The sequence below is a fragment of the Doryrhamphus excisus genome, chromosome 12 (genome assembly GCF_030265055.1).
Source record: "Doryrhamphus excisus isolate RoL2022-K1 chromosome 12, RoL_Dexc_1.0, whole genome shotgun sequence".
Classification (NCBI taxonomy): Eukaryota; Metazoa; Chordata; class Actinopteri; order Syngnathiformes; family Syngnathidae; genus Doryrhamphus; species Doryrhamphus excisus.
Genome location: NC_080477.1, coordinates 2170330 through 2195970, shown reverse-complemented (window position 1 = coordinate 2195970; position 25641 = coordinate 2170330). Strand labels below are relative to the sequence as shown.

Below are 25641 nucleotides of genomic sequence, written 5' to 3'. Positions count from 1 at the left end.
ATAATATGTACACTATGTATGTATAATATGTACACTATGTATGTATACTATGTACACTATGTACGTATACTATGTACACTATGCATGTATACTATGTACACTATGTATGTATACTATGTACACTATGTACACTATGTATGTGTACTATGTACACTATGTATGTATACTATGTACACTATGTACATTATGTACGTATACTATGTACACTATGTACACTATGTATGTGTACTATGTACACTATGCATGTATACTATGTACACTGTGCACGTATACTATGTACACTATGCACGTATACTATGTACACTATGTACACTATGTATGTGTACTATGTACACTATGTACACTATATACACTATGTACATATACTATGTATACTATGTACACTATGCACACTACGTATGTATACTATGTACACTGTGTACACTATGTACGTGTACTATGTGCACTATGTACACTATGTATACTATGTATACTGCATGTGTACTATGTATACTATGTATTATGTATACTGCATGTGTACTGTGTATATTATATATACTGCATGTGTACTATGTGTACAATGTAGTATGCATACTGCATGTGTACTGTGTATACTATGTATACTGCAGGTGTACTACGTATAGAGTGTAGTATGCATACTGCACGTGTACTGTGTATACTATGTATTATGTATACTGCATGTGTACTATGTATATTATGTATACAATGTATACTGCAGGTGTACTACGTATAGAGTGTAGTATGCATACTGCACGTGTACTGTGTATACTATGTATTATGTATACTGCATGTGTACTATGTATATTATGTATACAATGTATACTGCAGGTGTACTACGTATAGAGTGTAGTATGCATACTGCACGTGTATGTATACTATGTATTATGTATACTGCATGTGTACTATGTATATTATGTATACAATGTATACTGCAGGTGTACTACGTATAGAGTGTAGTATGCATACTGCACGTGTACTGTGTATACTATCTATACTATGTATTATGTATACTGCATGTGTACTATGTATATTATGTATACAATGTATACTGCAGGTGTACTACGTATAGAGTGTAGTATGCATACTGCACATGTACTGTGTATACTATGTATACTATGTATTATGTATACAATGTATACTGCAGGTGTACTACGTATAGAGTGTAGTATGCATACTGCACGTGTACTGTGTATACTATGTATACTATGTATTATGTATACTGCATGTGTACTATGTATATTATGTATACAATGTATACTGCAGGTGTACTACGTATAGAGTGTAGTATGCATACTGCACGTGTACTGTGTATACTATGTATTATGTATACTGCATGTGTACTATGTATATTATGTATACTATGTATACTGCAGGTGTACTACGTATAGAGTGTAGTATGCATACTGCACGTGTACTGTGTATACTATGTATACTATGTATTATGTATACTGCATGTGTACTATGTGTATTATGTATACTATGTATACTGCAGGTGTACTACGTATAGAGTGTAGTATGCATACTGCACGTGTACTGTGTATACTATGTATACCATGTATTATGTATACTGCATGTGTACTATGTATATTATGTATACTATGTATACTGCAGGTGTACTACGTATAGAGTGTGGTATGCATACTGCACGTGTACTGTGTATACTATGTATACTATGTATTATGTATACTGCATGTGTACTATGTATATTATGTATACAATGTATACTGCAGGTGTACTACGTATAGAGTGTAGTATGCATACTGCACGTGTACTGTGCATACTATGTATACTATGTATTATGTATACTGCATGTGTACTATGTGTATTATGTATACTATGTATACTGCAGGTGTACTACGTATAGAGTGTAGTATGCATACTGCATGTGTACTGTGTATACTATGTATACCATGTATTATGTATACTGCATGTGTACTATGTATATTATGTATACAATGTATACTGCAGGTGTACTACGTATAGAGTGTAGTATGCATACTGCACGTGTACTGTGCATACTATGTATACTATGTATTATGTATACTGCATGTGTACTATGTGTATTATGTATACAATGTATACTGCAGGTGTACTACATATAGAGTGTAGTATGCATACTGCACGTGTACTGTGTATACTATGTATACTGCATGTGTACTATGTGTATTATGTATACAATGTATACTGCAGGTGTACTACGTATAGAGTGTAGTATGCATACTGCACGTGTACTGTGCATTGACTGCCATCTCCTGTGGGTTCCAGGCGTCCGGAGGCAGATGGTCCACTGTGTGGAGCGTACCAACGGGATAGTGGAGCAGACACTTTGCCAACCTTCAAGCCGACCTGACGCCAACCAAAGCAGCTGCAACAAGGAGCCTTGTCCGGCCAGGTGAGTTTGCCTTGCGAACACGGGGGTTGTAAAGATATCAAAACGGATAAAAAGAGACGCGTGTTCGGCGATAAAGTGACCGTCATGTGACCCGCGTATTAACCAGGCCACAGCGACATCGTTCTTCTTATTCTTAGCGATATTGTTACTACTCTACCGGTGTAGTGACCCCTCGCCGCGTCACACCGGCTAGCTGCCAGCCAGCTAGCCACTAGCTTCACCACACGCTGGCCCACAATGCACCAGGCCACTAGCCAATGGTAAGGCGACATACATGTTTTTGTTTACATGCTAGCTGTAGTAGGAATACGTATGAGTACCTGCTACTACATTAGCACATGTTCCCAGTATGGACACTGAAGACCACCATAACGTTTTGGGAGGCGTGTCCAACTACACGCATGAATTAGCCGCCTCTCTTTGGCTGTTTTGTAGTTTAGAAGGAATCAATTGTACAACGTACCAATTTGTGGGACATTTGGACCACGATTGGCAAGAAGGACCGCAGATTGAATGCGGTGACGTTCTGTCGTGTACAGTAGGATCCACTTGGCTGTTTTTCCAGCTGTGAAAGCTCTAACACGTTGGCGTCCATTCATCCATTCATTCATCCATCCATCCATTCATCCATCCATTCATCCATCCATCCATCCATTCATCCATTCATCCATCCATTCATCCATCCATTCATTCATCCATCCATTCATCCATCCATCATCCATTCATCCATCCATTCATCCATCCATCATCCATTCATCCATCCATTCATCCATTCATTCATCCATCCATCCATTCATCCATCCATCATCCATTCATCCATCCATTCATCCATCCATCATCCATTCATCCATCCATCCATTCATCCATTCATCCATCCATCATCCATTCATCCATCCATCCATTCATCCATCCATCCATCCATTCATCCATCCATCCATCCATTCATCCATCCATCCATTCATCCATCCATTCATCCATTCATCCATCCATCATCCATTCATCCATCCATCCATCCATTCATCCATCCATTCATCCATTCATCCATTCATCCATCCATCATCCATTCATCCATCCATCCATCCATTCAGCCATCCATCCATCCATTCATCCATCCATCCATCCATTCATCCATCCATTCATCCATCCATTCATCCATCCATTCATCCATCCATTCATCCATCCATCCATCCATCCATTCATCCATTCATCCATCCATCCATCCATCCATCCATCCATCCATCCATTCATCCATCCATCCATCCATCCATCCATTCATCCATCCATCCATCCATCCATCCATTCAACGTTGGTGTTTGTGAGTGCAGATGGTGGGTGGGGGAGTGGCACAAATGCTCGGCAAGCTGCGGGGGGTCCGGCATGGCTGAAAGGACGGTGCTGTGCATACGAGCCATCGGCGTGGAGGAGCAGGAAGCCCTACAGCCCAGCGAATGCCAACACATCCCAAAACCCGAGTCCGTGTCATCCTGCAACACGCACGTTCCCTGCCCCGCAGACTGGACGACTGGCGGCTGGTCTCAGGTCAGTCTGGCTGCAGCGTTCCACATCGACTCATCGACTTGTTCACGAGCGAGCGCCGTGTGTACGCCACGTGTTGATTGACCTGTAGGATCCCAGCCACATCAAAAGTGGGTTCATATCCCAATCCAGTAGGGGGGGCGGAGGAACAGGGCGGCCAGGGGCCAACCAGGCTGAGAACTATGGGCGATAGTAGTAGTAGTAGTAGTAGTAGTAGTAGTAGTATGTAGTAGTAATATGAGATGAAATATATGACCAGTCGATACACGATGAGACCTTGCTAGTGAGTTCAATGAGGCGATATAAAAATACTGCACTTAGAAGTTCATGTATTGCACTTAGAGCTTAATATTACACGTGGAGCTTGATCAGATATTGCACAGTGAATGGAGTCTGGAATAACTATACTGAATATAAAACAAAGTATTACACAGATGTAGTACATGGCTGTAGTCCACTGGGAGCAGTACTGGTTGTACAGCCGACAGCTGCAGGAAGAAAAGACCTGCGATATCGCTACTTCACATACTTCCATCGCTGAAGGAGCTCTCTAGTCCCTGCAGGACACTTTGACAGGACGCCATATTGCAAAAGTGGACCAAAAGGGCATAAAGGGAAGGAAAGGAAGGGAAGGATGTGGAATAAAAGATATGTAGGATGATAACTCATCTATTTATCAGGGCTTTATCTTTTATCCTTTATCCCTTATCTTGTATCCTTTATCTTTTATCCTTTATCTTTTATCCTTTATCTTTTATCCTTTATCCTTTATCCCTTATCTTGTATCCTTTATCTTTTATCCTTTATCTTTTATCCTTTATCCTTTATCCCTTATCTTGTATCCTTTATCTTTTATCCCTTATCTTGTATCCTTTATCCTTTATCCCTTATCTTGTATCCTTTATCTTTTATCCCTTATCTTGTATCCTTCATCTTTTATCCTTTATCCCTTATCTTGTATCCTTCATCTTTTATCCTTTATCCCTTATCTTGTATCCTTTATCTTTTATCCTTTATCCCTTATCTTGTATCCTTTATCTTTTATCCTTTATCTTTTATCCCTTATCTTGTATCCTTCATCTTTTATCCTTTATCCCTTATCTTGTATCCTTTATTTTTTATCTTTTATCTTTTATCCTTTATCTTTTATCCTTTATCCTTTATCCTTTATCTTTTATCCTTTATCCCTTATCTTGTATCCTTTATCTTTTATCCTTTATCTTTTATCCCTTATCTTGTATCCTTTATTTTTTATCTTTTATCCTTTATCCTTTATCCTTTATCTTTTATCCTTTATCCCTTATCTTGTATCCTTTATCTTTTATCCTTTATCCTCATGTCCCCATAAATAATAAATATTCATCTGGAATATGAATGAACCAATGAATCATCTTCCATATTTCACCTTCATCAACATTATGAGGTTGATGTTGTTGAAGTGAGCGGGGGGGGCATGAGCGGGGGGGGGGGGGGGGGTGCCCCAATATAGTTTGTGTACTGTATAGTATCTAGGACATGCTATTAATAGACAAAGGCAAATAGCTAAGAGACAAACAGTCAGGATTATTATTATTATTATTATTATTAATAGTTACTATTATAAAGTATATCATCATAAAAGTGGTTTATTAAGTGGTCCTAAAATGTTCAAGTCTTTGTCTTCGGCTTGCGACCAGATGCCCGAAGGTTTCGTGCCAAATGGTCTGGTTTTTGGAGCTGGTCGTGCTTCCTTCCACCGTCACTAAAGGACTCATTCCATCCTGGTCTCATCCAACTGTAGCACATTGTCCCCTGGGCCTGGGTCTCAAAGGGCCACATTGCATCTTGCCTAATCTGTCTCATGGTCGTCCCCTCATGTGACTAACGATGGTCTGTTTCCTCCGTCATGCAGTGCTCACTAACCTGTGGAGGCGGACTACGTCGCCGGAATGTTACCTGCTCCAGGAACACGGGTGTGGCCTGCGACCTGCAAGAGAAACCCGCATCTGTCAGTCCCTGTAACCATCAAGACTGCCCACAGCCTGGAGATAACTTCGGAGGAGGTGACTGGTCAGGAAGCGGGTGGACAAGCCAAGAGGTCTTCAATGAAATCAACTCCATTCCCAAGCACAGTCCCACCAAAGTCCGATCGAAAAGTCCAGATGACTTGAAGAACATTTTGGAAGACTTCCACTACCACAATCGGATCGAGAGTGAAGAGGATTCTCCCGGGAAGAGCCTGCGAGTGGATGACTTTTACTACGACTACAACTTCATCAACTTCCATGAAGACCTATCGGATGGGAGTGATGGAACAGAGTCAAGAGACGCTCAGGAAGTGGATTTTCCCCAAGAGGAAGAGCCGCCCTCCAGTGGGAAGGACCCCAGTCAGTCTTGGAATCCTGCTGAACCGCGGATCATCCATCCTGGCTCTGTGAAGGACAGCGGAAACTCTGGCCCAGAAGAACCCGCTCTTGATGACCCCCTCTTTGGGGATTATTTTCTGCCAGTGGCCAGCACTCGGTCCCCACCTTCTTCAACAACGGGGCCTTCATCGGCGCTGAAGGAGCGATCTGATGATCTCCTGCGGCCTGAAGATGTTAGCACAAGACCTGGAAGTCTGGAGGTCCCCGGCGGGCGGCCTACCAAGAGTGAGAATATGGGCCGGCAAAGGGAACAGGCAGAGAAGAACCGTGGTTCCACTGGGGAGGCGCCAACTCCTGTACTTCACCATGGCAATCGTCACACCGCGACAGCGAGCCCCCGAGAGGCGGACTCTTACACCACAGCACATTCCCCCCCCAGTGAGGTTGTAGGCAGCCCCTCCCTGCCAGGGACCGATGGAGCCAATCAAATAAAGACTGACAAGCACGCACCCTGGATGGAAGACAATGTTTTGGAACTGGACTTAGCGACCACGCAAACGAGCCCAGAATCAGCAGTTCTTTCACCAGTCCTTGAACTGGCCAATGTGGATCCCACTCATCCCAGTCCAGATTCAGGACTGTCTCACCATGGCCCCGTTAGGACCTCACTGCCTCCCCCTGAGGGTCCGACTCCTCTCCTTTCCCCGGATCTGTTCCTGCCAAGTAAGCGGAACGTCCCTGCTGGAACACGGAACCAGGAACCGTACTCTCAGCCTCCAGTCCAACCCGCATCCAGTGGAAGGACAGACCCAGCATCCTTTTTACACCATGAAGACCCCAGCGAAGGAGCGGTCCCCCCCACGGCGGGGCCTCCAGCTACCCCACATGTGACATCAGTACGATCGCCCACCCCCACCCCCATCCGAGTGACAGCCCACTGGCTGAGCGGCAACTGGAGCTCGGTGAGTGTGCACGAGTTCATCCCGTTCCGTTGGAGCAGAGGAACGAAGCTCGGCTCTGTCTCCGTCTTTTCCCAGTCTGGTTCTGCTCGGCGACCTTCTCAACGTAGCCGAGAGATAACATGACAGATGCAACATACGTGTTTTTCCACCGATACCCAGAACTCGTTGCTGGTTGCCACGTTACCAATAACGTAAATCTGCTTTTGGAATGTCGATGTAAGCGTCGTCTGCGTACACCCGGAGGTCAGAAGGACTGGAGCCCGTTAGGATGGGATCAGTCTACCTGTCGGCTTGTCCACATCAAATATCATCACATGACTACTGGCACCTCTCTACCGTTTCTCTACCATGTCTTCTAAAGATATAAAAAGAGGTAAAAAGAGGCAAGGTAATGGGACGCACCTATTCCACCCAGAAAGGCCGCCATTAAGACTCCCAAACCTCCAACAAGGGTTCATGGTTTCTGTCCATGTTGTCAGCGTGTACTAACGGGTACATTCATGCTAACGTCGTACTTCCAGTACTTTGAAGACAGCAGTTCATGGTTTCTGTCCATGTTGTCAGCGTGTACTAACGGGTACATTCACGCTAACGTTGTACTTCCAGTACTTTGAAGACAGCAGTTCATGGTTTCTGTCCATGTTGTCAGCGTGTACTAACGGGTACATTCACGCTAACGTCGTACTTCCAGTACTTTGAAGACAGCACCAGTGCAGCAGCTCCAAAGCCTGGCGTTACCTTTGGCTAGTTGCTACGCTAGTCGGCTAGTTCTTGGGTGCAGCAATGCTAATAAGAAGAATTACCACGGGGCTAGCTTGGCTAACATGCAGGTCACATGATGCAAACGGGAGGTTTCTTCAGAAGGCTTTATCGGCGGAATAGGTGCGTCCCGGCGCGTGCGTTCTTAGCCGCCTCCTTTTAGCCGTTCTTACATCTTTAGGAGGCCCAGGACAGAGAAAGACCTGTTCGGGTCTCAAGGATTCCTTCCTGTATTTAGGAGGAACTGAGATCCTGAGTCTGATAAGTCTGCTTCCTTGTCTGCTTCCTCGTCTGCTTCCCTGTCTGCTTCCTCGTCTGCTTCCTCGTCTGCTTCCTCGTCTGCTTCCTCGTCTGAATGACCTTTTCTTTGTTGCAATGTGACACCGTCATTCCAAGCAGTGTTCCACAAGCTGTGGTCTGGGTGCCATGTGGAGGACTTTGGCCTGCAGTACCGGCTCCGAGTCCGACTGCGACCCGGCCAAGAGGCCCACGCCCGCCCGGCGCTGTTACCTGCGACCGTGCTCCATGTGGAGAATTGGCCGATGGAGCAAGGTGAGACCTGTCTTCTTTTCCTCCTCCTCCTCTGGGTTGTTTGGACGCCACGCGGTTTCGGGGAGGGAGCGGTAGTCCTGATCCATCGGTCTGCCTCCGGTCACTCGATGCTAAGGTCTGCTAGCCAACCACACTGACATTCTCGATGTAGCGTGGTTACAAGTCTTTCCTTTTCGCCAACCTTGATGGCGCCTCTTACCGTCCCGTGCAACTCACGTGTACTCCAACCCCGAAATCTGTTCCAATGGTCCTGGTCAGCGCTACGCTTTGTTGACTCTTGGACCGTTTCCCTCTGGCACGGGGGCGTCATACGTACGCTGGCAGCGATATACCAATCGGAGAAGTATACCGTACAGTATACAGTATTATTATTATTATTATTATTATTATTATTATTATTATTATTATTATTATTATTATTATTATTATTATTATTATTATTATTATTATTATTATTATTATTATTATTGGCAGTGATAAACCAATCAGAGAAGTTGCGCTAATACGTAGCGTACGTAAGCTAAAGGTCCTCCAGGGCTGTAAAACAACATGGCGCCCGTCTGTCCGCCCCCGTGAACCAGCGAGTGAAGCCAATGAACCGGGACCTTGCCATCATTCCGGGCGGACGAAGGAAAGACGTCCAACGGTCGGACATCGGTGTAAAGTAGCGAGCGGCGTAGAGCGATGGAAGAAAGAGGGCGAACACGGCGGCGGCACCGGGCGAGTTCCATGACTGGACGGTGGATGCCGGGGCCGAGGTATCGGCTCTAACCGTCGTTGGGGTTCGGAAGCCGGCATCACGGCGGAACAGCCACCTGCCAACGACGCCGACTCCGACAATGATGAGAGGGAACCCGCCATGTTGGATGGCCACATTGCCCAGCTCTTCAGTCCAGATAGACGAGGACTTTGATGAGTTGCTGGGAGAAGATGAGTCAGTACTACGGTGCGTGTATTCTTCAAAAGTATTACTATATTATGTAATATTCAATAGTAGAAGACCTCAACTCCCCCTTCCTTATGTTTAGTACCTTCTGCCTGATGGTGAGGAAGATGTTCCTTAATCCAAGGCCTGCTTTGAGGGCCTGATGGGACTGGTTTGCGTGTTCAGGTCTTCGGTCTTCAACAGGCGATGGGAATGTTGCGGAAGAAAGCCGTGGTGAGATGGAAGTATCAGTATCACGTCATTCGTGTCTCTTTGCAGTGCTCCAAGAACTGCGGCGTTAGTCTGAAGTCTCGGGAGGTCCAGTGCTTCGACATGCGGGATCAAAGACCGCTACGACCTTTCCACTGTCGGGCGACGTCCGTCAGGCCGCCGAGCCAGGCGCCCTGTCAGCTTCCGCCCTGCGTCGACTGGTACGCCTCATCCTGGGGGCAGGTGAGCATCACCGCCGTGGAAACGCCCAGTTTGGCGTGTTGCTGCACGGACGCCATGACCCACCGATCGAGGCGTGGGGGCGCCAGCGTCGTCCCTTCGTTCTGCCACGGCATTTGAACCCTCGTCCTGCCTGCTCGGAGGCCAGGGACGAGGAAGACAATACATGTCATTGATCATGTGAGCCATTTGTGTGTTAGCGTCCCGGCCTAGGTTCCACCGGGCAAGGCATCTTGTCACCTTTGGATCCGGCCGGACGCCCCTAGCTAATGGCGTCGTGTTCGAACCCTGCTCCCACTTTTGTGAGGGATCTGTCCTTCAGTTGTACTCATCGGTTGTTTGTGCTGTGCTCAGTGTTCAGAGGTTTGCGGAGGAGGGGGGCAACAGCGTATGGTCACCTGCCCAGAAGAGGGCCGATGTGACCTGGACCTCCAGCCCAGCAACATCCGGCGCTGCAACACGCAACCTTGTGCTCAGTGGCTCACAGGCTCCTGGGGACAGGTACGTATGTTTGGGACTTAGAGGACTTAGAGGACTTACAGGACTTACAGGACTTACAGGACTTAGAGGACTTAGAGGACATGCTGTACACGCCACCACGGTCTGGTCAAGGAAATCAACAGAACTCCTGTCAACCTTTTCCTCCTTGGTGATCCGGCCTACCCCCTTATGAACTGGCTCATGAAGGATTACACCCGTTCCCCAAATATCACTCCGGAACAGGAGTCATTTAACATTTATTTAAGTTCTGCTCGGACAACTGTGTAACCCTAACCCTAACCCTAACCCTAACCCTAACCCTAACCCTAACCCTAACCCTAACCTGCTTCTTTTCTGGTATGCTATGCTAACCTGCTACTTTTCTGTATGCTATGCTAACCTGCTTCTTTTCTGGTATGCTATGCTAACCTGCTTCTTTTCTGTATGCTATGCTAACCTGCTTCCTTTCTGGTATGCTATGCTAACCTGCTTCTTTTCTGTATGCTATGCTAACCTGCTTCTTTTCTGTATGCTATGCTAACCTACTTCTCTCACTTCTTTCGGTGAGCTTCCTCTCTGACGACCAGCTCCTTTTCGGCGACTGACGAGCACGGAGAAAACTCTTGCATGGCGTCTGTCATGTCTTGCATGTGCTAAGCGTGTTCTATATTTCATATCAAACCAAACGTGTGAAGATTTTGACAAACGTGACGTTTATGAAATCCCGTTTCGTTATTTCAATTCGTGTTTCAGTGCTCCGTTTCGTGTGGCAGCGGAGTACGGCGCCGCCTCATCAAGTGTGTGGACACAAAGGCCGAGAAGGAGCAGGAAGTGGATGGAGCTCAGTGTGACCACCAGCCGCGGCCGCACGCCACGCGGCGCTGTCGCTTAGATGGCTGCCACGGCGCCCCCTCTGGTGAGGAAGCGGCATGCAATCCCACGACAATGTTCCACACAGACACGGATACACTCACTACAGCCACGCTCCTTTCTCCGAGAGGCGGGGGCCACCCTGGACGGGGGGCCAGCCAATCACAGGCCACATATAAACAAACACCCCCCCCACATTCAAATGTGAATTGAACCTTCAAATGTTTAGTCCAGCATTCTCACTTGTGCCCCCCCCACAGGAGACGCTTGTCTCGGCAACCGTCTGTCATCTCGCTTCTGTCAGACCCTCCGCTGGTTAGGCCGTTGCCAGATGGCCAACGTCCGAGCACAGTGCTGCCGGACCTGCAGCCGCCACTGAGGCGGACATCTTGATTCCATCACGTCAGCCGAATGTCCACCTCCATCCTCCGTGTGGCGTGGTAGGGGTGTAGATAATCACTTGGTAGATGAAAGCAGAATGTCTGAGGGACGTCTTGGCTTGGATGGCCCCCATCGAAGGCCCCCCATCGAAGGCCCCCCAACAAAGGTCTCCCATCGAAGGCCCCCCATCGAAGGCCCCCCAACAAAGGTCTCCCATTGAAGGCCCCCCATCGAAGGCCCCCCAACAAAGGTCTCCCATCGAAGGCCCCCCATTGAAGGCCCCCCATCGAAGGCCCGCTACGACGCTATATTTCCCCAGCTGGACATGAATATTTTGTGAGAGACCCTGGGTCTTCCCCGAGGCCTGACCCCGGTCAAACATGTCCTACCCCCCCCCCCCCCCCCCCAACAGATTCCCACCACACGACGTGAACAATAGACATTTGTTTCTGGGTTGTTACTCATTTTTAATCTGGAAATGAAAGACTGAAACCCATCAGGACCAAACTATCTCAACATGGTGCTTGGGACCTCGCTGGCAGTCCAAACTGGGACGCATGGAACTAGCGATCAGACCCCCCTTTCCCTTCAGTCTCTGCCCTGGTATCACCAGAGGTACTTTTGTAGTACTGTAGTATTATTTCTACTCGTATTTAAGTCGTTGTGTTTTGTTTCTTGAGGCATCAAACAGGACCAGAAAGTCAGACTTCGGTCTACACTTTCTTAGCGGGCGCCAAGATCGTCACATTTGACAGATGTGCTTTTATTTAAGAGCACACGGCGCGGTCATGTGACTTGTGCACGCCAGACGCAGACCCAAATAAAAACGGCGTCTAAGAGGTCAAGCGCGTCTGACCGCTGCTGCTTTCACCGCCGGGACACGCGTGTTTGCAAAGCTGATACTTGTAGGAGAACTTCTCGTCGCACGCGTTGCAGCTGAACGGTTTCTCCCCGGTGTGCGTCCGCATGTGCGTGACCAAACTGCTCTTGGCCGAGAATCTCTGACGGCAGACGGCGCAGGAAAAGGCTTTTTCTCCGCTGTGCGTCACCATGTGGATCCTCAGATGCTCCTTTTGAGTGAAGGTTTTCTGGCACACCGAGCAGGAGAACGGTCTCTCGCCGGTGTGGGTTCTCATGTGGTTCACCAGTTTGGACTGAAACCTGAAGCTGGCCTTGCAGACAGAGCAGGAGAAGGGTTTCTCTCCGGTGTGTATTCTCGTGTGCTCCTTCAAACTCATCTTCCTGGGGAATTTTTTACCGCAAAACGAGCATGCGAAGGGTTTCTCCCCGGTGTGCGACCTCATGTGTCTCAACAGAGACGAATGAACGCTGAAGCTCATGCTGCAGACGGAGCAGGCGAACGGTTTCTCACCGGTGTGCGTTCTCATGTGGTTCACAAACGTGGACTGAAATCTAAAGGTCATGTCGCACACGGAACAGGAAAAGGGTTTCTCTCCGGCGTGGACTTTTGTGTGCGCTATCCAATGTTCCCTCTGTGCGAATCTTTCGCTGCAGAAGGAGCAGGAAATGAGTTTCTCTCCCGTGTGACACCTCATGTGTCTTCGCAAGTTCTTCCTGTGGGCAAAGGCTTTGTGGCAACGGGAGCATTTAAAGCGTTTGTTGTCACCGTGACGTGACGCCATGTCCGCTTTCGAGTCTTCGTCGTCGGTGTCGGGGGAGCGCGACGTGGCGTCGTCGCTATCTGATAGCGGCGCCAAGAGGCTGTCTGCTTCTGATCTTCCCGTCTTCTCGCCTTGACCGTGATCCAGCGCTGAGCGCCGGGCTTCTTCTTCGTCCTCTTCGCTCTTCACGACCACTCGAGTGACTGGAAACTTGCCCGGGTCAGCCTCCTCCTTCTCCTCTTTAATGCGGGGGGGCTGGCGCTCCTGCCGCTCAGGGGGGACATCTTCCTCACCGACGTCTGGAGGACACAAGAGGACCAACACATGTCATACTTAGGAGCTGTCAGTCAAACTGCCGTTATGGAATTGTGCCTCTGTTTTCGTCCACTGCAGCCTGGAAGCATGCCGGACCACGTGACGCTGCCAAACCATTATTATTATTATTATTATTATTATTATTTTCTACCGTCTGGAACGGATCAATTGGATTGACATCATGTCCTATGGGAAACATTGCTTGGTTTTTCGTCAAATGAATAACGAAAACCGAGGCACCGCTGTACTGTTGCGAAGCCAACAAACCCGCTCCCTGCGACTCCAATCGTGGCCTGAAAACGGCGTCCAGTAGTTGACGTTGTCGCTCGTTCTCCTCTTTTGTTCGAGAAAGTTCCTCCTCGTACTCTGCTATGGTTCTTTCCAACACTACAAATATTTCTTCAACAGCCGCAGTTAGTCGCTGATTCACCAACGCTCTCAGCATTTGGACTTGACACATTTTCACACGATCCCGACGCTTGGCTGCTTTGTTGTTGCTAACTTCCGCGTCCCTTTTGTTTGCAGCTAGCATGCACGGCTAGCTGGAGGAAGTGGGTTAACCCGCACGATTCGACCCCTGGGTTTCTACGGTCACGTGACATACACGGCGTATTACGTGAACGACAACAACGAAACAGACTCCACGAAATGTGTCGAACAACAGTGTTGGTTAAACTGCCCCGACGCTAGTGTCGTTGGGGGAAGTGACGTCATGCAGGACGGTTGCCTTCCTTTTTCGGCTTTGCGAGCATCCGTGAAGAAAATACAATTTCAGCGGGTTGGTAGGTGAGGGGGGACACCTCGTTCGTTTTTGTCGTAAATATTTCCATATATTCATGCCTACCATTGATTGTGGGTACTTATTAAATGTAATGCAGTACGTAAAATATATAAACCGACGTCTCACTCCAAATCCCACATGAGGGCGCATAAACTGTTTTGTCCTAGTGGTTGCCGTACCACTTCCGGAAACCACCGCGTGACGGCTGTCGGAGGCAAGCTACCTTAAATGTTATTGTAAAGTTTGTCATTTGCCGTTTAGGAAACACGTGTTTGTCTTTATTTATCTAATAAATAAATATCGTAGGGTTTTGTAGCTCGTCTGGACCTCCTCAAGCTAACTTAGCTTGTTGCTAACAAAGAGACGCGGAAGTTAGCATCTCATGCTAAGTGTCGTTAGTATGTCGTCCATGGGCTGTTGAAGAAATATTTGTAGTGTTGGAAAGAACCATAGCAGAGTACGAGGAGGAACTTTCTCGAACAAAAGAGGAGAACGAGCGACAACGTCAACTACTGGACGCCGTTTTCAGGAAGCACCGGATGGAGTCACGGACGGCAGGTTTGTTCTCCTCCTCGTCTCTCATCTTGGATTCCTGACTTGTCCTAAGAGCCCCAAAGGCGGCTGGGATAGGCTCCAGCATAGCCCGCCACCCTGGTGAGGATGAGGATGGATGGATGTCATCATCATCATCCTCCTTGGGAGGCCTAAATGTAGCATGGCAGACAAAAGCTGTCATGTTAGCCAGACTATGACGGAAAAAAGCCAAATAATGTCATTTTGAAGATAAAGTTGTAGTTTGACAAGTTGAAATATGATTGGAATAAAGTCATGATGTTACCAGAAGTGGGAAACATTTAGTAAATTTAAAAGAACAAAACATTGTGATGAATGAAATTAGTCAAAATACTCAAAAAGGTTTATTGCCGAGAGAAGGTGGCCATTGTACGACAATATGATGAGGACATGATGCTAACTGGCGTCTTCACAAGGCACAGATGCTTTCTGAAGATACGGATGCCTTCGAGCGTAGCGGATGCCTTCGAGCGTAGCGGATTCTTTGGAGCGTAGCGGATTCTTTGGAGCGTAGCGGATTCTTTGGAGCGTAGCGGATTCTTTGGAGCGTAGCGGATTCTTTGGAGCGTAGCGGATTCTTTGGAGCGTATCCGCGTGTGTCCTTGCCGGAAACGTTTCTTTATTTATGCTACAACCTTTTCCTCTGCCGCGTATCCTGATGTGGAGTCCCGTGCTTTTCCAAAGCGCTTGTGTTTGCGTCCTGCAGGAGTTGCCCCTGAGCGGCAGGAGTGGAGCTCCAGGCCGGAGGGGGGGGAGCCCCGGCCCCCCGGCATCAAAGAGGAGCGAGCGTGGACCCAGGAGGACGTCGGCACGTTTCCTGTGATTTGTGTGATTGTGAAGAGCGAAGACGACGACGGGGACGCTCGGCGGTCGCAGCTCGATCGCGGTCCAAGCGAGGAGACGAGAAGATCAGAAGACGGCGACCTCGCCTCGCCGCCGTCTGATGCCGACGACCAGGGAGGCCCCGAAGCCGATGGGACGCGGGACGCGGACCGGGCGGACGTGAAATGCGAGCGAGCCTTTGACAGGAAGACGACTCTGAAGCGACACGCGAGGGACGGCGCGGGAGACGCCACATTCAGATGTTCGGCTTGTGGCGAGACGTTCGCTCAAAGGGAAGATTGGGCGGAGCACACGAGAAGACACGCGGGACCAAAAACCTTCTCTTGTTCGGTCTGCAACATGATGTTCAGTTTCCATTCCACGATGATGAGACACATGATCACGCACACGGGCGAGAAGGCCTTCACGTGCTCCGTCTGCGGTAAAGGTTTCTCTCGAAAGATGAATTTGATGACGCACACGAGGACGCACACCGGGGAAAAGCCCTTCACGTGTTCGGTCTGCAAGTCCAGCTTCAGGTTCCAGTCCACGTTGGTGAACCACATGAGGACGCACACCGGCGAGAAACCTTTCACCTGCTCCGTCTGCGACATGAGTTTCAGCGTCCATTCCTCGTGGTTCCGCCACACGAGAACGCACACCGGAGAGAAACCCTTCGTGTGCTCTGTTTGCGGCAAAGGCTTCACTCGGAAGGTCAATTTGAAGGAACACACAATAACGCACACGGGGGAGAAACCCTTCTCCTGCTCCGTCTGCAACGCCAGCTTTAGCTTTTATTCATCCATGCTGAGACACGTGAGAACACACAGCGAGTAGAACGCTCGCCAGGTTCCTCAGGTTCCTCAGGTTCCTCATGTTCATCATGCTCCTCAGGTTCCTCAGGTTCATCATGTTCCTCAGGTTCCTCGTGTTCCTCAGGTTCCATGAAGTAATCAAAGTGTTCTCCTATGTGCCCTGCCACTCTGGATGTTTGCTCATTCATTGTTGTGTAATAAACGCCATCCTCCCCCAAACGGAATGTGGTTTCTTCCAGCGTGGTCTGACCTGGATCCCCCGGGCCCACAGGCGCCTAAACCCGCTCGGGCTGCGTAGTCGCCGCAGAAGAGGCAGCCGAAAGGAGCCAACGGCAGAAGGTGGAAGGATGCTAGGCCGCCATCTCCGGACATGCTGGCATGTGACATCTGACCTCTGTGACCTCCGTGACCTCCGTGACCCCCCGCAAGTCAAGAGCCTCCCACTCCGGGGAGCTCTGCGCTTTTTGTGTAGTATTTTTCCAAATATTTTGATGGCATTCTTGAATAATCTTTGTTTCTTCTTGCAATATTATGACTTTTTTCCATCCCATTTTTTATTTTTTAACTTTATTCCCCCAATATTACGTCTTTCCAAAATGACAGCCTTTTGTCATATGATTTTTAAAATAATGTTAATATTTCAACTCTGTGCTACTAAAATGATCGTATTTTTCCTTCATAATATTTGGAGTTTATTCCTGTAAAATTGCTCCGTTTTTGTTTGAATTTCCCAGTTTTTCCTGGCAATTCATTCCCAGAATATTTAGACTTTATTCTGTTGGGATTGTCCCTTTCTTGGCAAGCTAATGTTTTTGTTGTTTCTCATATTAGCTCTTCAAAACAAAGTCTTAGATTTCAGCCTCATGCTGTTCAATAGGGTTATTTTTATTAATATGCTATTTTTCTCCAATTGAGGATTTTTCTCTCCATAATTTGACTTTATTCTTCCAGCCGTGTCTCGCTTGAAGGCACACGAGAAACACCTTTTTTAAAATACTGTTGCTATTTTTGGACAATTAGGTTGCAAAATAGTTCTACACATTCCAAAAAGAATGTCAACATTTGGTAATAAAGTCATAACACTACAAGAAATAGAACATGTAAATATTAGGAAAATATTGCAAAAAGAGCTTTTCAGCCAAGATGTCCTCCCCAAGCTAACTGTTAGCAGCGTACCCGCATGTTTTACCAAATAGCGTTCTTGCTACGAGTGGCGGCCATCGTATTCAAACGAAGTAAAATGGAGCCAAGTTTGGCTCATTTTAGGCAGTATAATAAAGTACCAACATAATAAAGTACCAACATAATAAAGTACCAACATAATAAAGTACCAACATAATAAAGTACCAACATAATAAAGTAGGACTAAATCAGGTCAAGGCCCCCCTGTGTATATTGTGTATTATATTGTGTATTACATTGTGTATTATATTGTGTATTACATTGTGTATTATATTGTGTATTATATTGTGTATTATATTGTGTATTATATTGTGTATTATATTGTGTATTACATTGTGTATTACATTGTGTATTATATTGTGTATTATATTGTGTATTACATTGTGTATTACATTGTGTATTATATTGTGTATTACATTGTGTATTATATTGTGTATTACATTGTGTATTACATTGTGTATTATATTGTGTATTACATTGTGTACTATATTGTGTATTATATTGTGTATTATATTGTGTATTCTATTGTGTATTACATTGTGTATTATATTGTGTATTCTATTGTGTATTATATTGCATATATCAATATTGTGCAGTCAGACCATAAACGTTACTCAGATGAAATGACGATAAGCGGAAAAAGACAAGACTGAAGTTGGGAACTAAAAACAAAAAACTTCCCAAAAGCTTCCCAAGTTCCAACCACAAAAGAAGCGATACCACCAAGCCACCGACGGGGGGCAGCGATGCGCGGCCTCGTCAGAGCAGACGAAGAAGAGTCGAGAACCGGACGGAAGGCGGAAAGCAGCAACGGCGACGGGTCGGTAAGAATCAGGCGACTTGAACGTCAAATCCAATTGTTGCGATCGCCATTATTCGTTTCTGTGTTCATTCGACAAAGACGAAACATCGCAGTTTAATCACAGTCTCCTCTCGGCGCACTTTGGGGCTCCTCCAGCTAGCTTAGCTCGTTAGCTGCTAACACAGACGCGGAAGGCGGAAGTGTCGCGATCGTGTGAAAATGTGTCAAGTCCAAATGCTGAGAGCGTTGGTGAATCAGCGACTAACTGCGGCTGTTGAAGAAATATTTGTAGTGTTGGAAAGAACCATAGCAGAGTACGAGGAGGAACTTTCTCGAACAAAAGAGGAGAACGAGCGACAACGTCAACTACTGGACGCCGTTTTCAGGAAGCAGGAAGTTGTGTTGCACAGAGCAGGTTTGTACTACTTGATCTTGCATACTTATACATATTTCTGTAGTATTTATTTCTTCAGTTTGTGTGCAGCGCATTCCCGTCTCTGTGTTGTTATGTCCTGCAGACGCCAGTGAAGATGTTCCCATTGAGCCGCAGCCCCCCCACATTAAAGAGGAGAAGGAGGACCCGCAGCCCCCCCACATTAAAGAGGAGAAGGAGGAGCCGCAGCCCCCCCACATTAAAGAGGAGGAGGGAGGCCCCAGCATCGGCCAGGAGGAAGAGCGGCGAGGCTGGCTTCAGGACGCCGACGCCGCCAAGCCCCCGGCTGTCTCCGTGCGGGGAGAGCGTGAAGGTGATGAAGGCAGAGGTCAACGTGTCGAGAAGAAGGAGGCGGAGCTTCCAGGTGGCAGCTCAAGTCGACGCACGGGGACGGAAGCCGACAGCGGCGGATCGGATAGCGACGACACGACGTCACAGTCCTCCGACGCTGACGACGAAGACTGCGGCGTGGCTTGTTCCGGCCAAAAGAAACCCTTTCGCTGCTTTCAGTGCGGCAAACATTTCGATAAGAAGTTCAATCTGACGAGCCACATGAAACGCCACACGCCGGACCGCCACTTTCCGTGCTCCCAGTGCGGGAAGAAGTTTGTGGTCAACAACGACTTGAAGGTTCACATGAGGATCCACACGGGAGAGAAACCATACAGCTGCACAGTTTGTGGCAATAGGTTCTCTCAAAAGGGCACGTTGACCACGCACATGAGGAGGCACACCGGAGAGAAACCGTTTCTGTGCCTCTTCTGCGGTAGGAGGTTCCCCAGAAGGTACACTCTGATGAAACACATGCTGTTACACACCGGCTAGCCGCCCCCGCCGCCGCAACTGCACCGTGACCTCCGACCTTTCATGTCGTAGCGCCCAACTCTGGTGTCCGTGTTGGCTTCCTCAAAGAAATGTCAGCCTGATGGAAATAAAGGAAATCGGAAGATGTTTATGTTTATGAATGTACGGAAACAGCGATGCTGCTTTTTAACGTGCCCCGCCCTTGGCCGGCCACCGGTCCCGGGCGTCTCCGCCTCTCGCCCAAAGTCAGCTGGGATAGGCTCCAGCGTACCCCCCACCCGCCCTGGCGAGGCTGGAGCAGGGGTGTCTCGGGTGTCCGGCAGCAGGGTTAGACGTGTGCACGTCTGTTCACATACGTGATGTTTACATGTTACACGGGATCTTCATCGTATTACGTAACCACCAGCTCACCGCTGCCCCCCGCACACGCCGGCGCAACGCCACGGGTGTCCAAACTCGTAACGGTGAGGGCCCCCTAAGACCGGGGCCCGGAGCGTCTACCTCTAAACGCTCCTCTTCTCATCCGGACTTATTCTTATTCTGACTTTATTCCCATCCCATGATGGCTTCTTCCCAACCGACCTTTTATCATATCGGTTTTCATCCCAATCCTGGTCCGACTTGACCTTATTGCCGGAATATTTGACTGTCTTTGATTCTCCCAACATTTCTCCCTTTTCTTCCCAGACGATTCCAACCTTGTTCTTTTTTTCATTTTTGCTGCCGTTTTTGGGTTTCCTGTTAAAGACTGTCCTGCCAGCCAATAAACAGCTGTGTGCTGCAAATGGCCCTCAGGCTGCACGTTGGACACCCCAGTCCCCCGCCTTTGTCTTTGCTGGTATTTTTCATGAGCTGACGTGAAGAGATGGAAAAATCTTCTTCCTGTGTAGACCTTTCTGGTCTGCCTGAGGCTGGTCCCAATAAAAGGCCTCTCATAAGGTCCTGGGGTGATGGCAGCGACAACCAGGAAAACACAGAAGGAATGCCAACATTGGAACATATATATATACATACATATATATTACATACATATATATGTATATATACACACATACATATCTATGCACACACATATATATACACATGCGTGTATATATACATGCATGTATACATATATTTACATGTATTTATATATATTATATATGTATATATATACATACATATACACACATACATGTGCATGTATATATATTTATATATATACATACATGTAATACGTGCATATATATATACATATGTACACATATATTCACACATATATACATGCATGCATATATACACATATGTATACATGCATATATATAGTATATATTATATATATGTATGTATATGAATGTTTCTGTATATGTGTATATGTATGTATATGAATGTTTCTGTATATATGTATATGTATGTATACATGTATGTGTATATATATGTATGTATATGAATGTTTCTGTATATATGTATATGTATGTATACATGTATGTGTATATATGTATGTGTGTGTTTGTCTTCTTTCTCTTTCAGCTATTCCCTTCAATGTGTATATATTGTATATACTTTATACATATATAGGGATGTATCAGTGGCTGTAAAAAGTGTGGGTGAAAAGGTTAAGGATGCTGTAAAAAGTGTGGGTGAAAAGGTTAAGGATGCTGTAAAAAGTGTGGGTGAAAAGGTTAAGGATGCTGTAAAAAGTGTGGGTGAAAAGGTTAAGGATGCTGTAAAAAGTGTCGGTGAATAGGTTAAGGATGCTGTAAAAAGTGTGGGTGAAAAGGTTAAGGATGCTGTAAAAAGTGTCGGTGAAAAGGTTAGGGATGCTGTAAAAAGTGTGGGTGAAAAGGTTAGGGATGCTGTAAAAAGTGTGGGTGAAAAGGTTAAGGATGCTGTAAAAAGTGTGGGTGAAAAGGTTAAGGATGCTGTAAAAAGTGTGGGTGAAAAGGTTAAGGATGCTGTAAAAAGTGTGGGTGAAAAGGTTAAGGATGCTGTAAAAAGTGTGGGTGAAAAGGTTAAGGATGCTGTAAAAAGTGTGGGTGAAAAGGTTAAGGATGCTGTAAAAAGTGTCGGTGAATAGGTTAAGGATGCTGTAAAAAGTGTGGGTGAAAAGGTTAAGGATGCTGTAAAAAGTGTCGGTGAAAAGGTTAGGGATGCTGTAAAAAGTGTGGGTGAAAAGGTTAGGGATGCTGTAAAAAGTGTGGGTGAAAAGGTTAAGGATGCTGTAAAAAGTGTGGGTGAAAAGGTTAAGGATGCTGTAAAAAGTGTGGGTGAAAAGGTTAGGGATGCTGTAAAAAGTGTGAGTGAAAAGGTTAAGGATGCTGTAAAAAGTGTCGGTGAAAAGGTTAGGGATGCTGTAAAAAGTGTGGGTGAAAAGGTTAGGGATGCTGTAAAAAGTGTGGGTGAAAAGGTTAAGGATGCTGTAAAAAGTGTGGGTGAAAAGGTTAGGGATGCTGTAAAAAGTGTGGGTGAAAAGGTTAGGGATGCTGTAAAAAGTGTGGGTGAAAAGGTTAAGGATGCTGTAAAAAGTGTCGGTGAAAAGGTTAAGGATGCTGTAAAAAGTGTCGGTGAAAAGGTTAGGGATGCTGTAAAAAGTGTGGGTGAAAAGGTTAAGGATGCTGTAAAAAGTGTCGGTGAAAAGGTTAAGGATGCTGTAAAAAGTGTGGGTGAAAAGGTTAGGGATGCTGTAAAAAGTGTGGGTGAAAAGGTTAGGGATGCTGTAAAAAGTGTGGGTGAAAAGGTTAAGGATGCTGTAAAAAGTGTCGGTGAAAAGGTTAAGGATGCTGTAAAAAGTGTCGGTGAAAAGGTTAGGGATGCTGTAAAAAGTGTGGGTGAAAAGGTTAGGGATGCTGTAAAAAGTGTGGGTGAAAAGGTTAGGGATGCTGTAAAAAGTGTGGGTGAAAAGGTTAAGGATGCTGTAAAAAGTGTGGGTGAAAAGGTTAGGGATGCTGTAAAAAGTGTGGGTGAAAAGGTTAGGGATGCTGTAAAAAGTGTGGGTGAAAAGGTTAGGGATGCTGTAAAAAGTGTGGGTGAAAAGGTTAGGGATGCTGTAAAAAGTGTGGGTGAAAAGGTTAAGGATGCTGTAAAAAGTGTGGGTGAAAAGGTTAGGGATGCTGTAAAAAGTGTGAGTGAAAAGGTTAAGGATGCTGTAAAAAGTGTCGGTGAAAAGGTTAGGGATGCTGTAAAAAGTGTGGGTGAAAAGGTTAGGGATGCTGTAAAAAGTGTGGGTGAAAAGGTTAAGGATGCTGTAAAAAGTGTGGGTGAAAAGGTTAAGGATGCTGTAAAAAGTGTGGGTGAAAAGGTTAAGGATGCTGTAAAAAGTGTGGGTGAAAAGGTTAAGGATGCTGTAAAAAGTGTCAGTGAAAAGGTTAGGGATGCTGTAAAAAGTGTCGGTGAAAAGGTTAAGGATGCTGTAAAAAGTGTGGGTGAAAAGGTTAGGGATGCTGTAAAAAGTGTGGGTGAAAAGGTTAGGGATGCTGTAAAAAGTGTGGGTGAAAAGGTTAAGGATGCTGTAAAAAGTGTGGGTGAAAAGGTTAAGGATGCTGTAAAAAGTGTGGGTGAAAAGGTTAAGGATGCTGTAAAAAGTGTCGGTGAAAAGGTTAGGGATGCTGTAAAAAGTGTCGGTGAAAAGGTTAGGGATGCTGTAAAAAGTGTGGGTGAAAAGGTTACGGCGCATCGTTGAAAGTCTGACGTTTTCAAACTATTCTGGAAAAAGACGCAGCCTTCCTCCACGGAAGGAACCCAACAGAGATCCCAAAACACGCGTGTCCAGAAACGTAGTTTATTTGGATGAAAGGTTGCCCGGGTAACGACTCCTCCAAACGCATCACTCGTGTGTCTTCGTGTGTTGCACGAATGACGAGTGATAGCTAAAACTCATGTCGCACACTGAGCAGGTAAACGGTTTCTCTCCGGTGTGCAATCTGGCGTGTTCTCTCAACGTCGCCTTTTGAGAGAATCGTTGCTCGCAAACCGAGCAGGCGAAAGGTTTCTCTCCCGTATGCGTTCTCATGTGCTGGACCAACCCCCAACGAGCTCGAAACCGTGTTTGGCAGACAGGGCAGGAAAACGGTTTCTCTCCGGTGTGCGCCCTCGTGTGGGTCACCAAAGCCGAACGGTGACTAAAATGAGCGTTGCAAACCGAGCAGCAAAAGGGTTTCTCTCCAGTGTGCCTTCTCGTGTGCCTCACCAACGCCGAGCGGTCGCTAAAACTCGTGCTGCAGACTGAGCAGGAAAAGGGTTTCTCTCCAGTGTGCGTTCTCGTGTGTTTCTTCAAGCTGCCCTTTTGAGAGAACCCCTGGCCGCACGCGGAGCAAATGAAAGGTTTTTCTCCCGTGTGCGTCCTCGTGTGCGTCACCAAATGTGCGTTCCGAGAGAATCCTTTGCCACAAACCGGACACGTGAAGGGCGGGGCGCTGTCGGCGGGACACGTCAGGTCGGCCTCATCGGCGTCGCTATGGGGACCTGCGGGGGGGTTGACCTGCCGCGGAGCCCAGCTGCTGCCGGGAGGCTCCGCCCCTCTCTTCTCCTCGCTTTCACCGCCGTCTTCATCATCCTCACTCTTCACGACGACACCGATCACCGACAACTCCTCCGGTGCTTCTTGCTCCTCCTCTTCCTCTTTAAGGTGGGGGGGCCGGGGCTCCTCGCCCTCCTCTTTGATGGGGGGGGGCCGTGGGGGAAGATCATCTTCACTGACTGGGGGCACAAGAACAAAGTCATTTTGAGCCACGCCCTTCAGAATCCACATCACGTGGACAAAATGTGTTGAAATGAAAGAAACTTGACCTTTGACCTGATCAGTTACGGGTTGTACAAGTGAAACTAAATTACTCTGTAAAACTACTGCGTACTCTGTAAAACTACTGCGTACTCTGTAAAACTACTGCGTACTCTGTAAAAATACTGCGTACTCTGTAAAACTACTGCGTACTCTGTAAAACTACTGCGTGCTCTGTAAAACTACTGCGTACTCTGTAAAACTACTGCGTGCTCTGTAAAACTACTGCGTACTCTGTACACACGACAGCACGTGAGAGTAAAAGGTAAACAAACCTGCTCTGTGCAACACAACTTCCTGCTTCCTGAAAACGGCGTCCAGTAGTTGACGTTGTCGCTCGTTCTCCTCTTTTGTTCGAGAAAGTTCCTCCTCGTACTCTGCTATGGTTCTTTCCAACACTACAAATATTTCTTCAACAGCCGCAGTTAGTCGCTGATTCACCAACGCTCTCAGCATTTGGACTTGACACATTTTCACACGATCCCACTTTACACTCACAGCCGATCCCGTTTGGTTTCGTGTCGACCACTTCCGCGTCTTTTGTTAGCGGCTAGCAAGCTAAGCTAGCCTGGCTAGCAAGCTAAGCTAGCCTGCCAGCCTACGAAGCGGCAATGAGACAAGTTGTGTCCAAACAAGAACGAACGATTGTTTCCTTCCTTACGCGGGATGCGGAGAAGCAAAAAGAGCAAAAACGGTGACAATCTGGTCGTTTTCCGAACTTTTTCCAATCCTTTCGGTAGGGTGAAATCGTGGTCCAAAATGTCGACGGACGCATGCGCAGTCTGCGAGCAAGCTGAGCGAGTCCAAGAAGCGTCAAAGTTCAGTGAGAAGCGTTAATGCCGATGCGAATAATTAATGTGTAGTTTTTTATCCGACATAAAAAGTACAAAAGTACTTTTTAAAATGTAAAAAGTAAGAGGCGGGCCTAATAGGCAACATCGTCCGCTACCCCTTCCGTTGCCTTACTTATTACTTCCGGCAAGAGACATTACAGTCTGATGCATTCCCGCCCCCTCAGGTGTGGAGGTGTCATTACACCCTTGGCTAGAATAGAAAATGACAGCCGCCATTTAGTGGAACTTGA

The 25641-nt window shown here is 46.8% G+C and overlaps 5 protein-coding genes across 7 annotated transcripts in view; 3 read left to right on the top strand and 2 right to left on the bottom strand.

Moving 5' to 3' along the window:
- The window catches only part of LOC131139807 (A disintegrin and metalloproteinase with thrombospondin motifs 7), a 32409-nt gene extending 20425 nt beyond the window's left edge, over window positions 1-11984 (top strand). Inside the window, exons 17-24 of the mRNA XM_058089711.1 lie at window positions 2266-2392; window positions 3718-3931; window positions 5820-7235; window positions 8394-8546; window positions 9751-9924; window positions 10276-10422; window positions 11155-11317; window positions 11532-11984. Coding sequence (XP_057945694.1) covers window positions 2266-2392; window positions 3718-3931; window positions 5820-7235; window positions 8394-8546; window positions 9751-9924; window positions 10276-10422; window positions 11155-11317; window positions 11532-11650 — 2513 coding nt within the window. The 3' untranslated portion in view covers window positions 11651-11984. The remainder of the gene's footprint in view (window positions 1-2265; window positions 2393-3717; window positions 3932-5819; window positions 7236-8393; window positions 8547-9750; window positions 9925-10275; window positions 10423-11154; window positions 11318-11531) is intronic.
- Window positions 11985-12075: 91 nt separating this feature from the next.
- On the bottom strand, window positions 12076-14275 carry LOC131139717 (zinc finger protein OZF-like). The gene is made up of 2 exons (XM_058089579.1): window positions 13857-14275; window positions 12076-13573 (listed from the first exon to the last, which is right to left on the bottom strand). The coding sequence occupies exons 1-2, from the start codon at window positions 14119-14121 to the stop codon at window positions 12486-12488; spliced, it is 1353 nt and encodes a 450-aa protein (XP_057945562.1). The 5' UTR covers window positions 14122-14275; the 3' UTR covers window positions 12076-12485.
- Window positions 12929-16799, top strand: LOC131139741 (gastrula zinc finger protein XlCGF17.1-like). Of its 3 annotated transcripts, none has more exons than XM_058089616.1 (2): window positions 12929-14371; window positions 15650-16799. In XM_058089616.1, the coding sequence occupies exons 1-2, from the start codon at window positions 14302-14304 to the stop codon at window positions 16600-16602; spliced, it is 1023 nt and encodes a 340-aa protein (XP_057945599.1). In that variant the 5' UTR covers window positions 12929-14301; the 3' UTR covers window positions 16603-16799. The 3 variants fall into 3 exon arrangements, with proteins under 3 accessions (XP_057945599.1, XP_057945598.1, XP_057945600.1); XM_058089615.1 differs by lacking the exon at window positions 12929-14371 and adding an exon at window positions 14378-14584; XM_058089617.1 differs by lacking the exon at window positions 12929-14371 and adding an exon at window positions 14437-14928.
- Window positions 16800-18531: 1732 nt separating this feature from the next.
- LOC131139748 (zinc finger protein with KRAB and SCAN domains 1-like) lies at window positions 18532-20904 on the top strand. The gene is made up of 2 exons (XM_058089624.1): window positions 18532-18979; window positions 19083-20904. Exons 1-2 carry the CDS (start codon window positions 18784-18786, stop codon window positions 19820-19822), a joined length of 936 nt encoding a protein of 311 aa, XP_057945607.1. The 5' UTR covers window positions 18532-18783; the 3' UTR covers window positions 19823-20904.
- Window positions 20905-23360: 2456 nt separating this feature from the next.
- Window positions 23361-25444, bottom strand: LOC131139735 (gastrula zinc finger protein XlCGF8.2DB-like). The gene is made up of 2 exons (XM_058089610.1): window positions 24833-25444; window positions 23361-24475 (listed from the first exon to the last, which is right to left on the bottom strand). Exons 1-2 carry the CDS (start codon window positions 25026-25028, stop codon window positions 23604-23606), a joined length of 1068 nt encoding a protein of 355 aa, XP_057945593.1. The 5' UTR covers window positions 25029-25444; the 3' UTR covers window positions 23361-23603.
- Window positions 25445-25641: the final 197 nt, after the last annotated feature.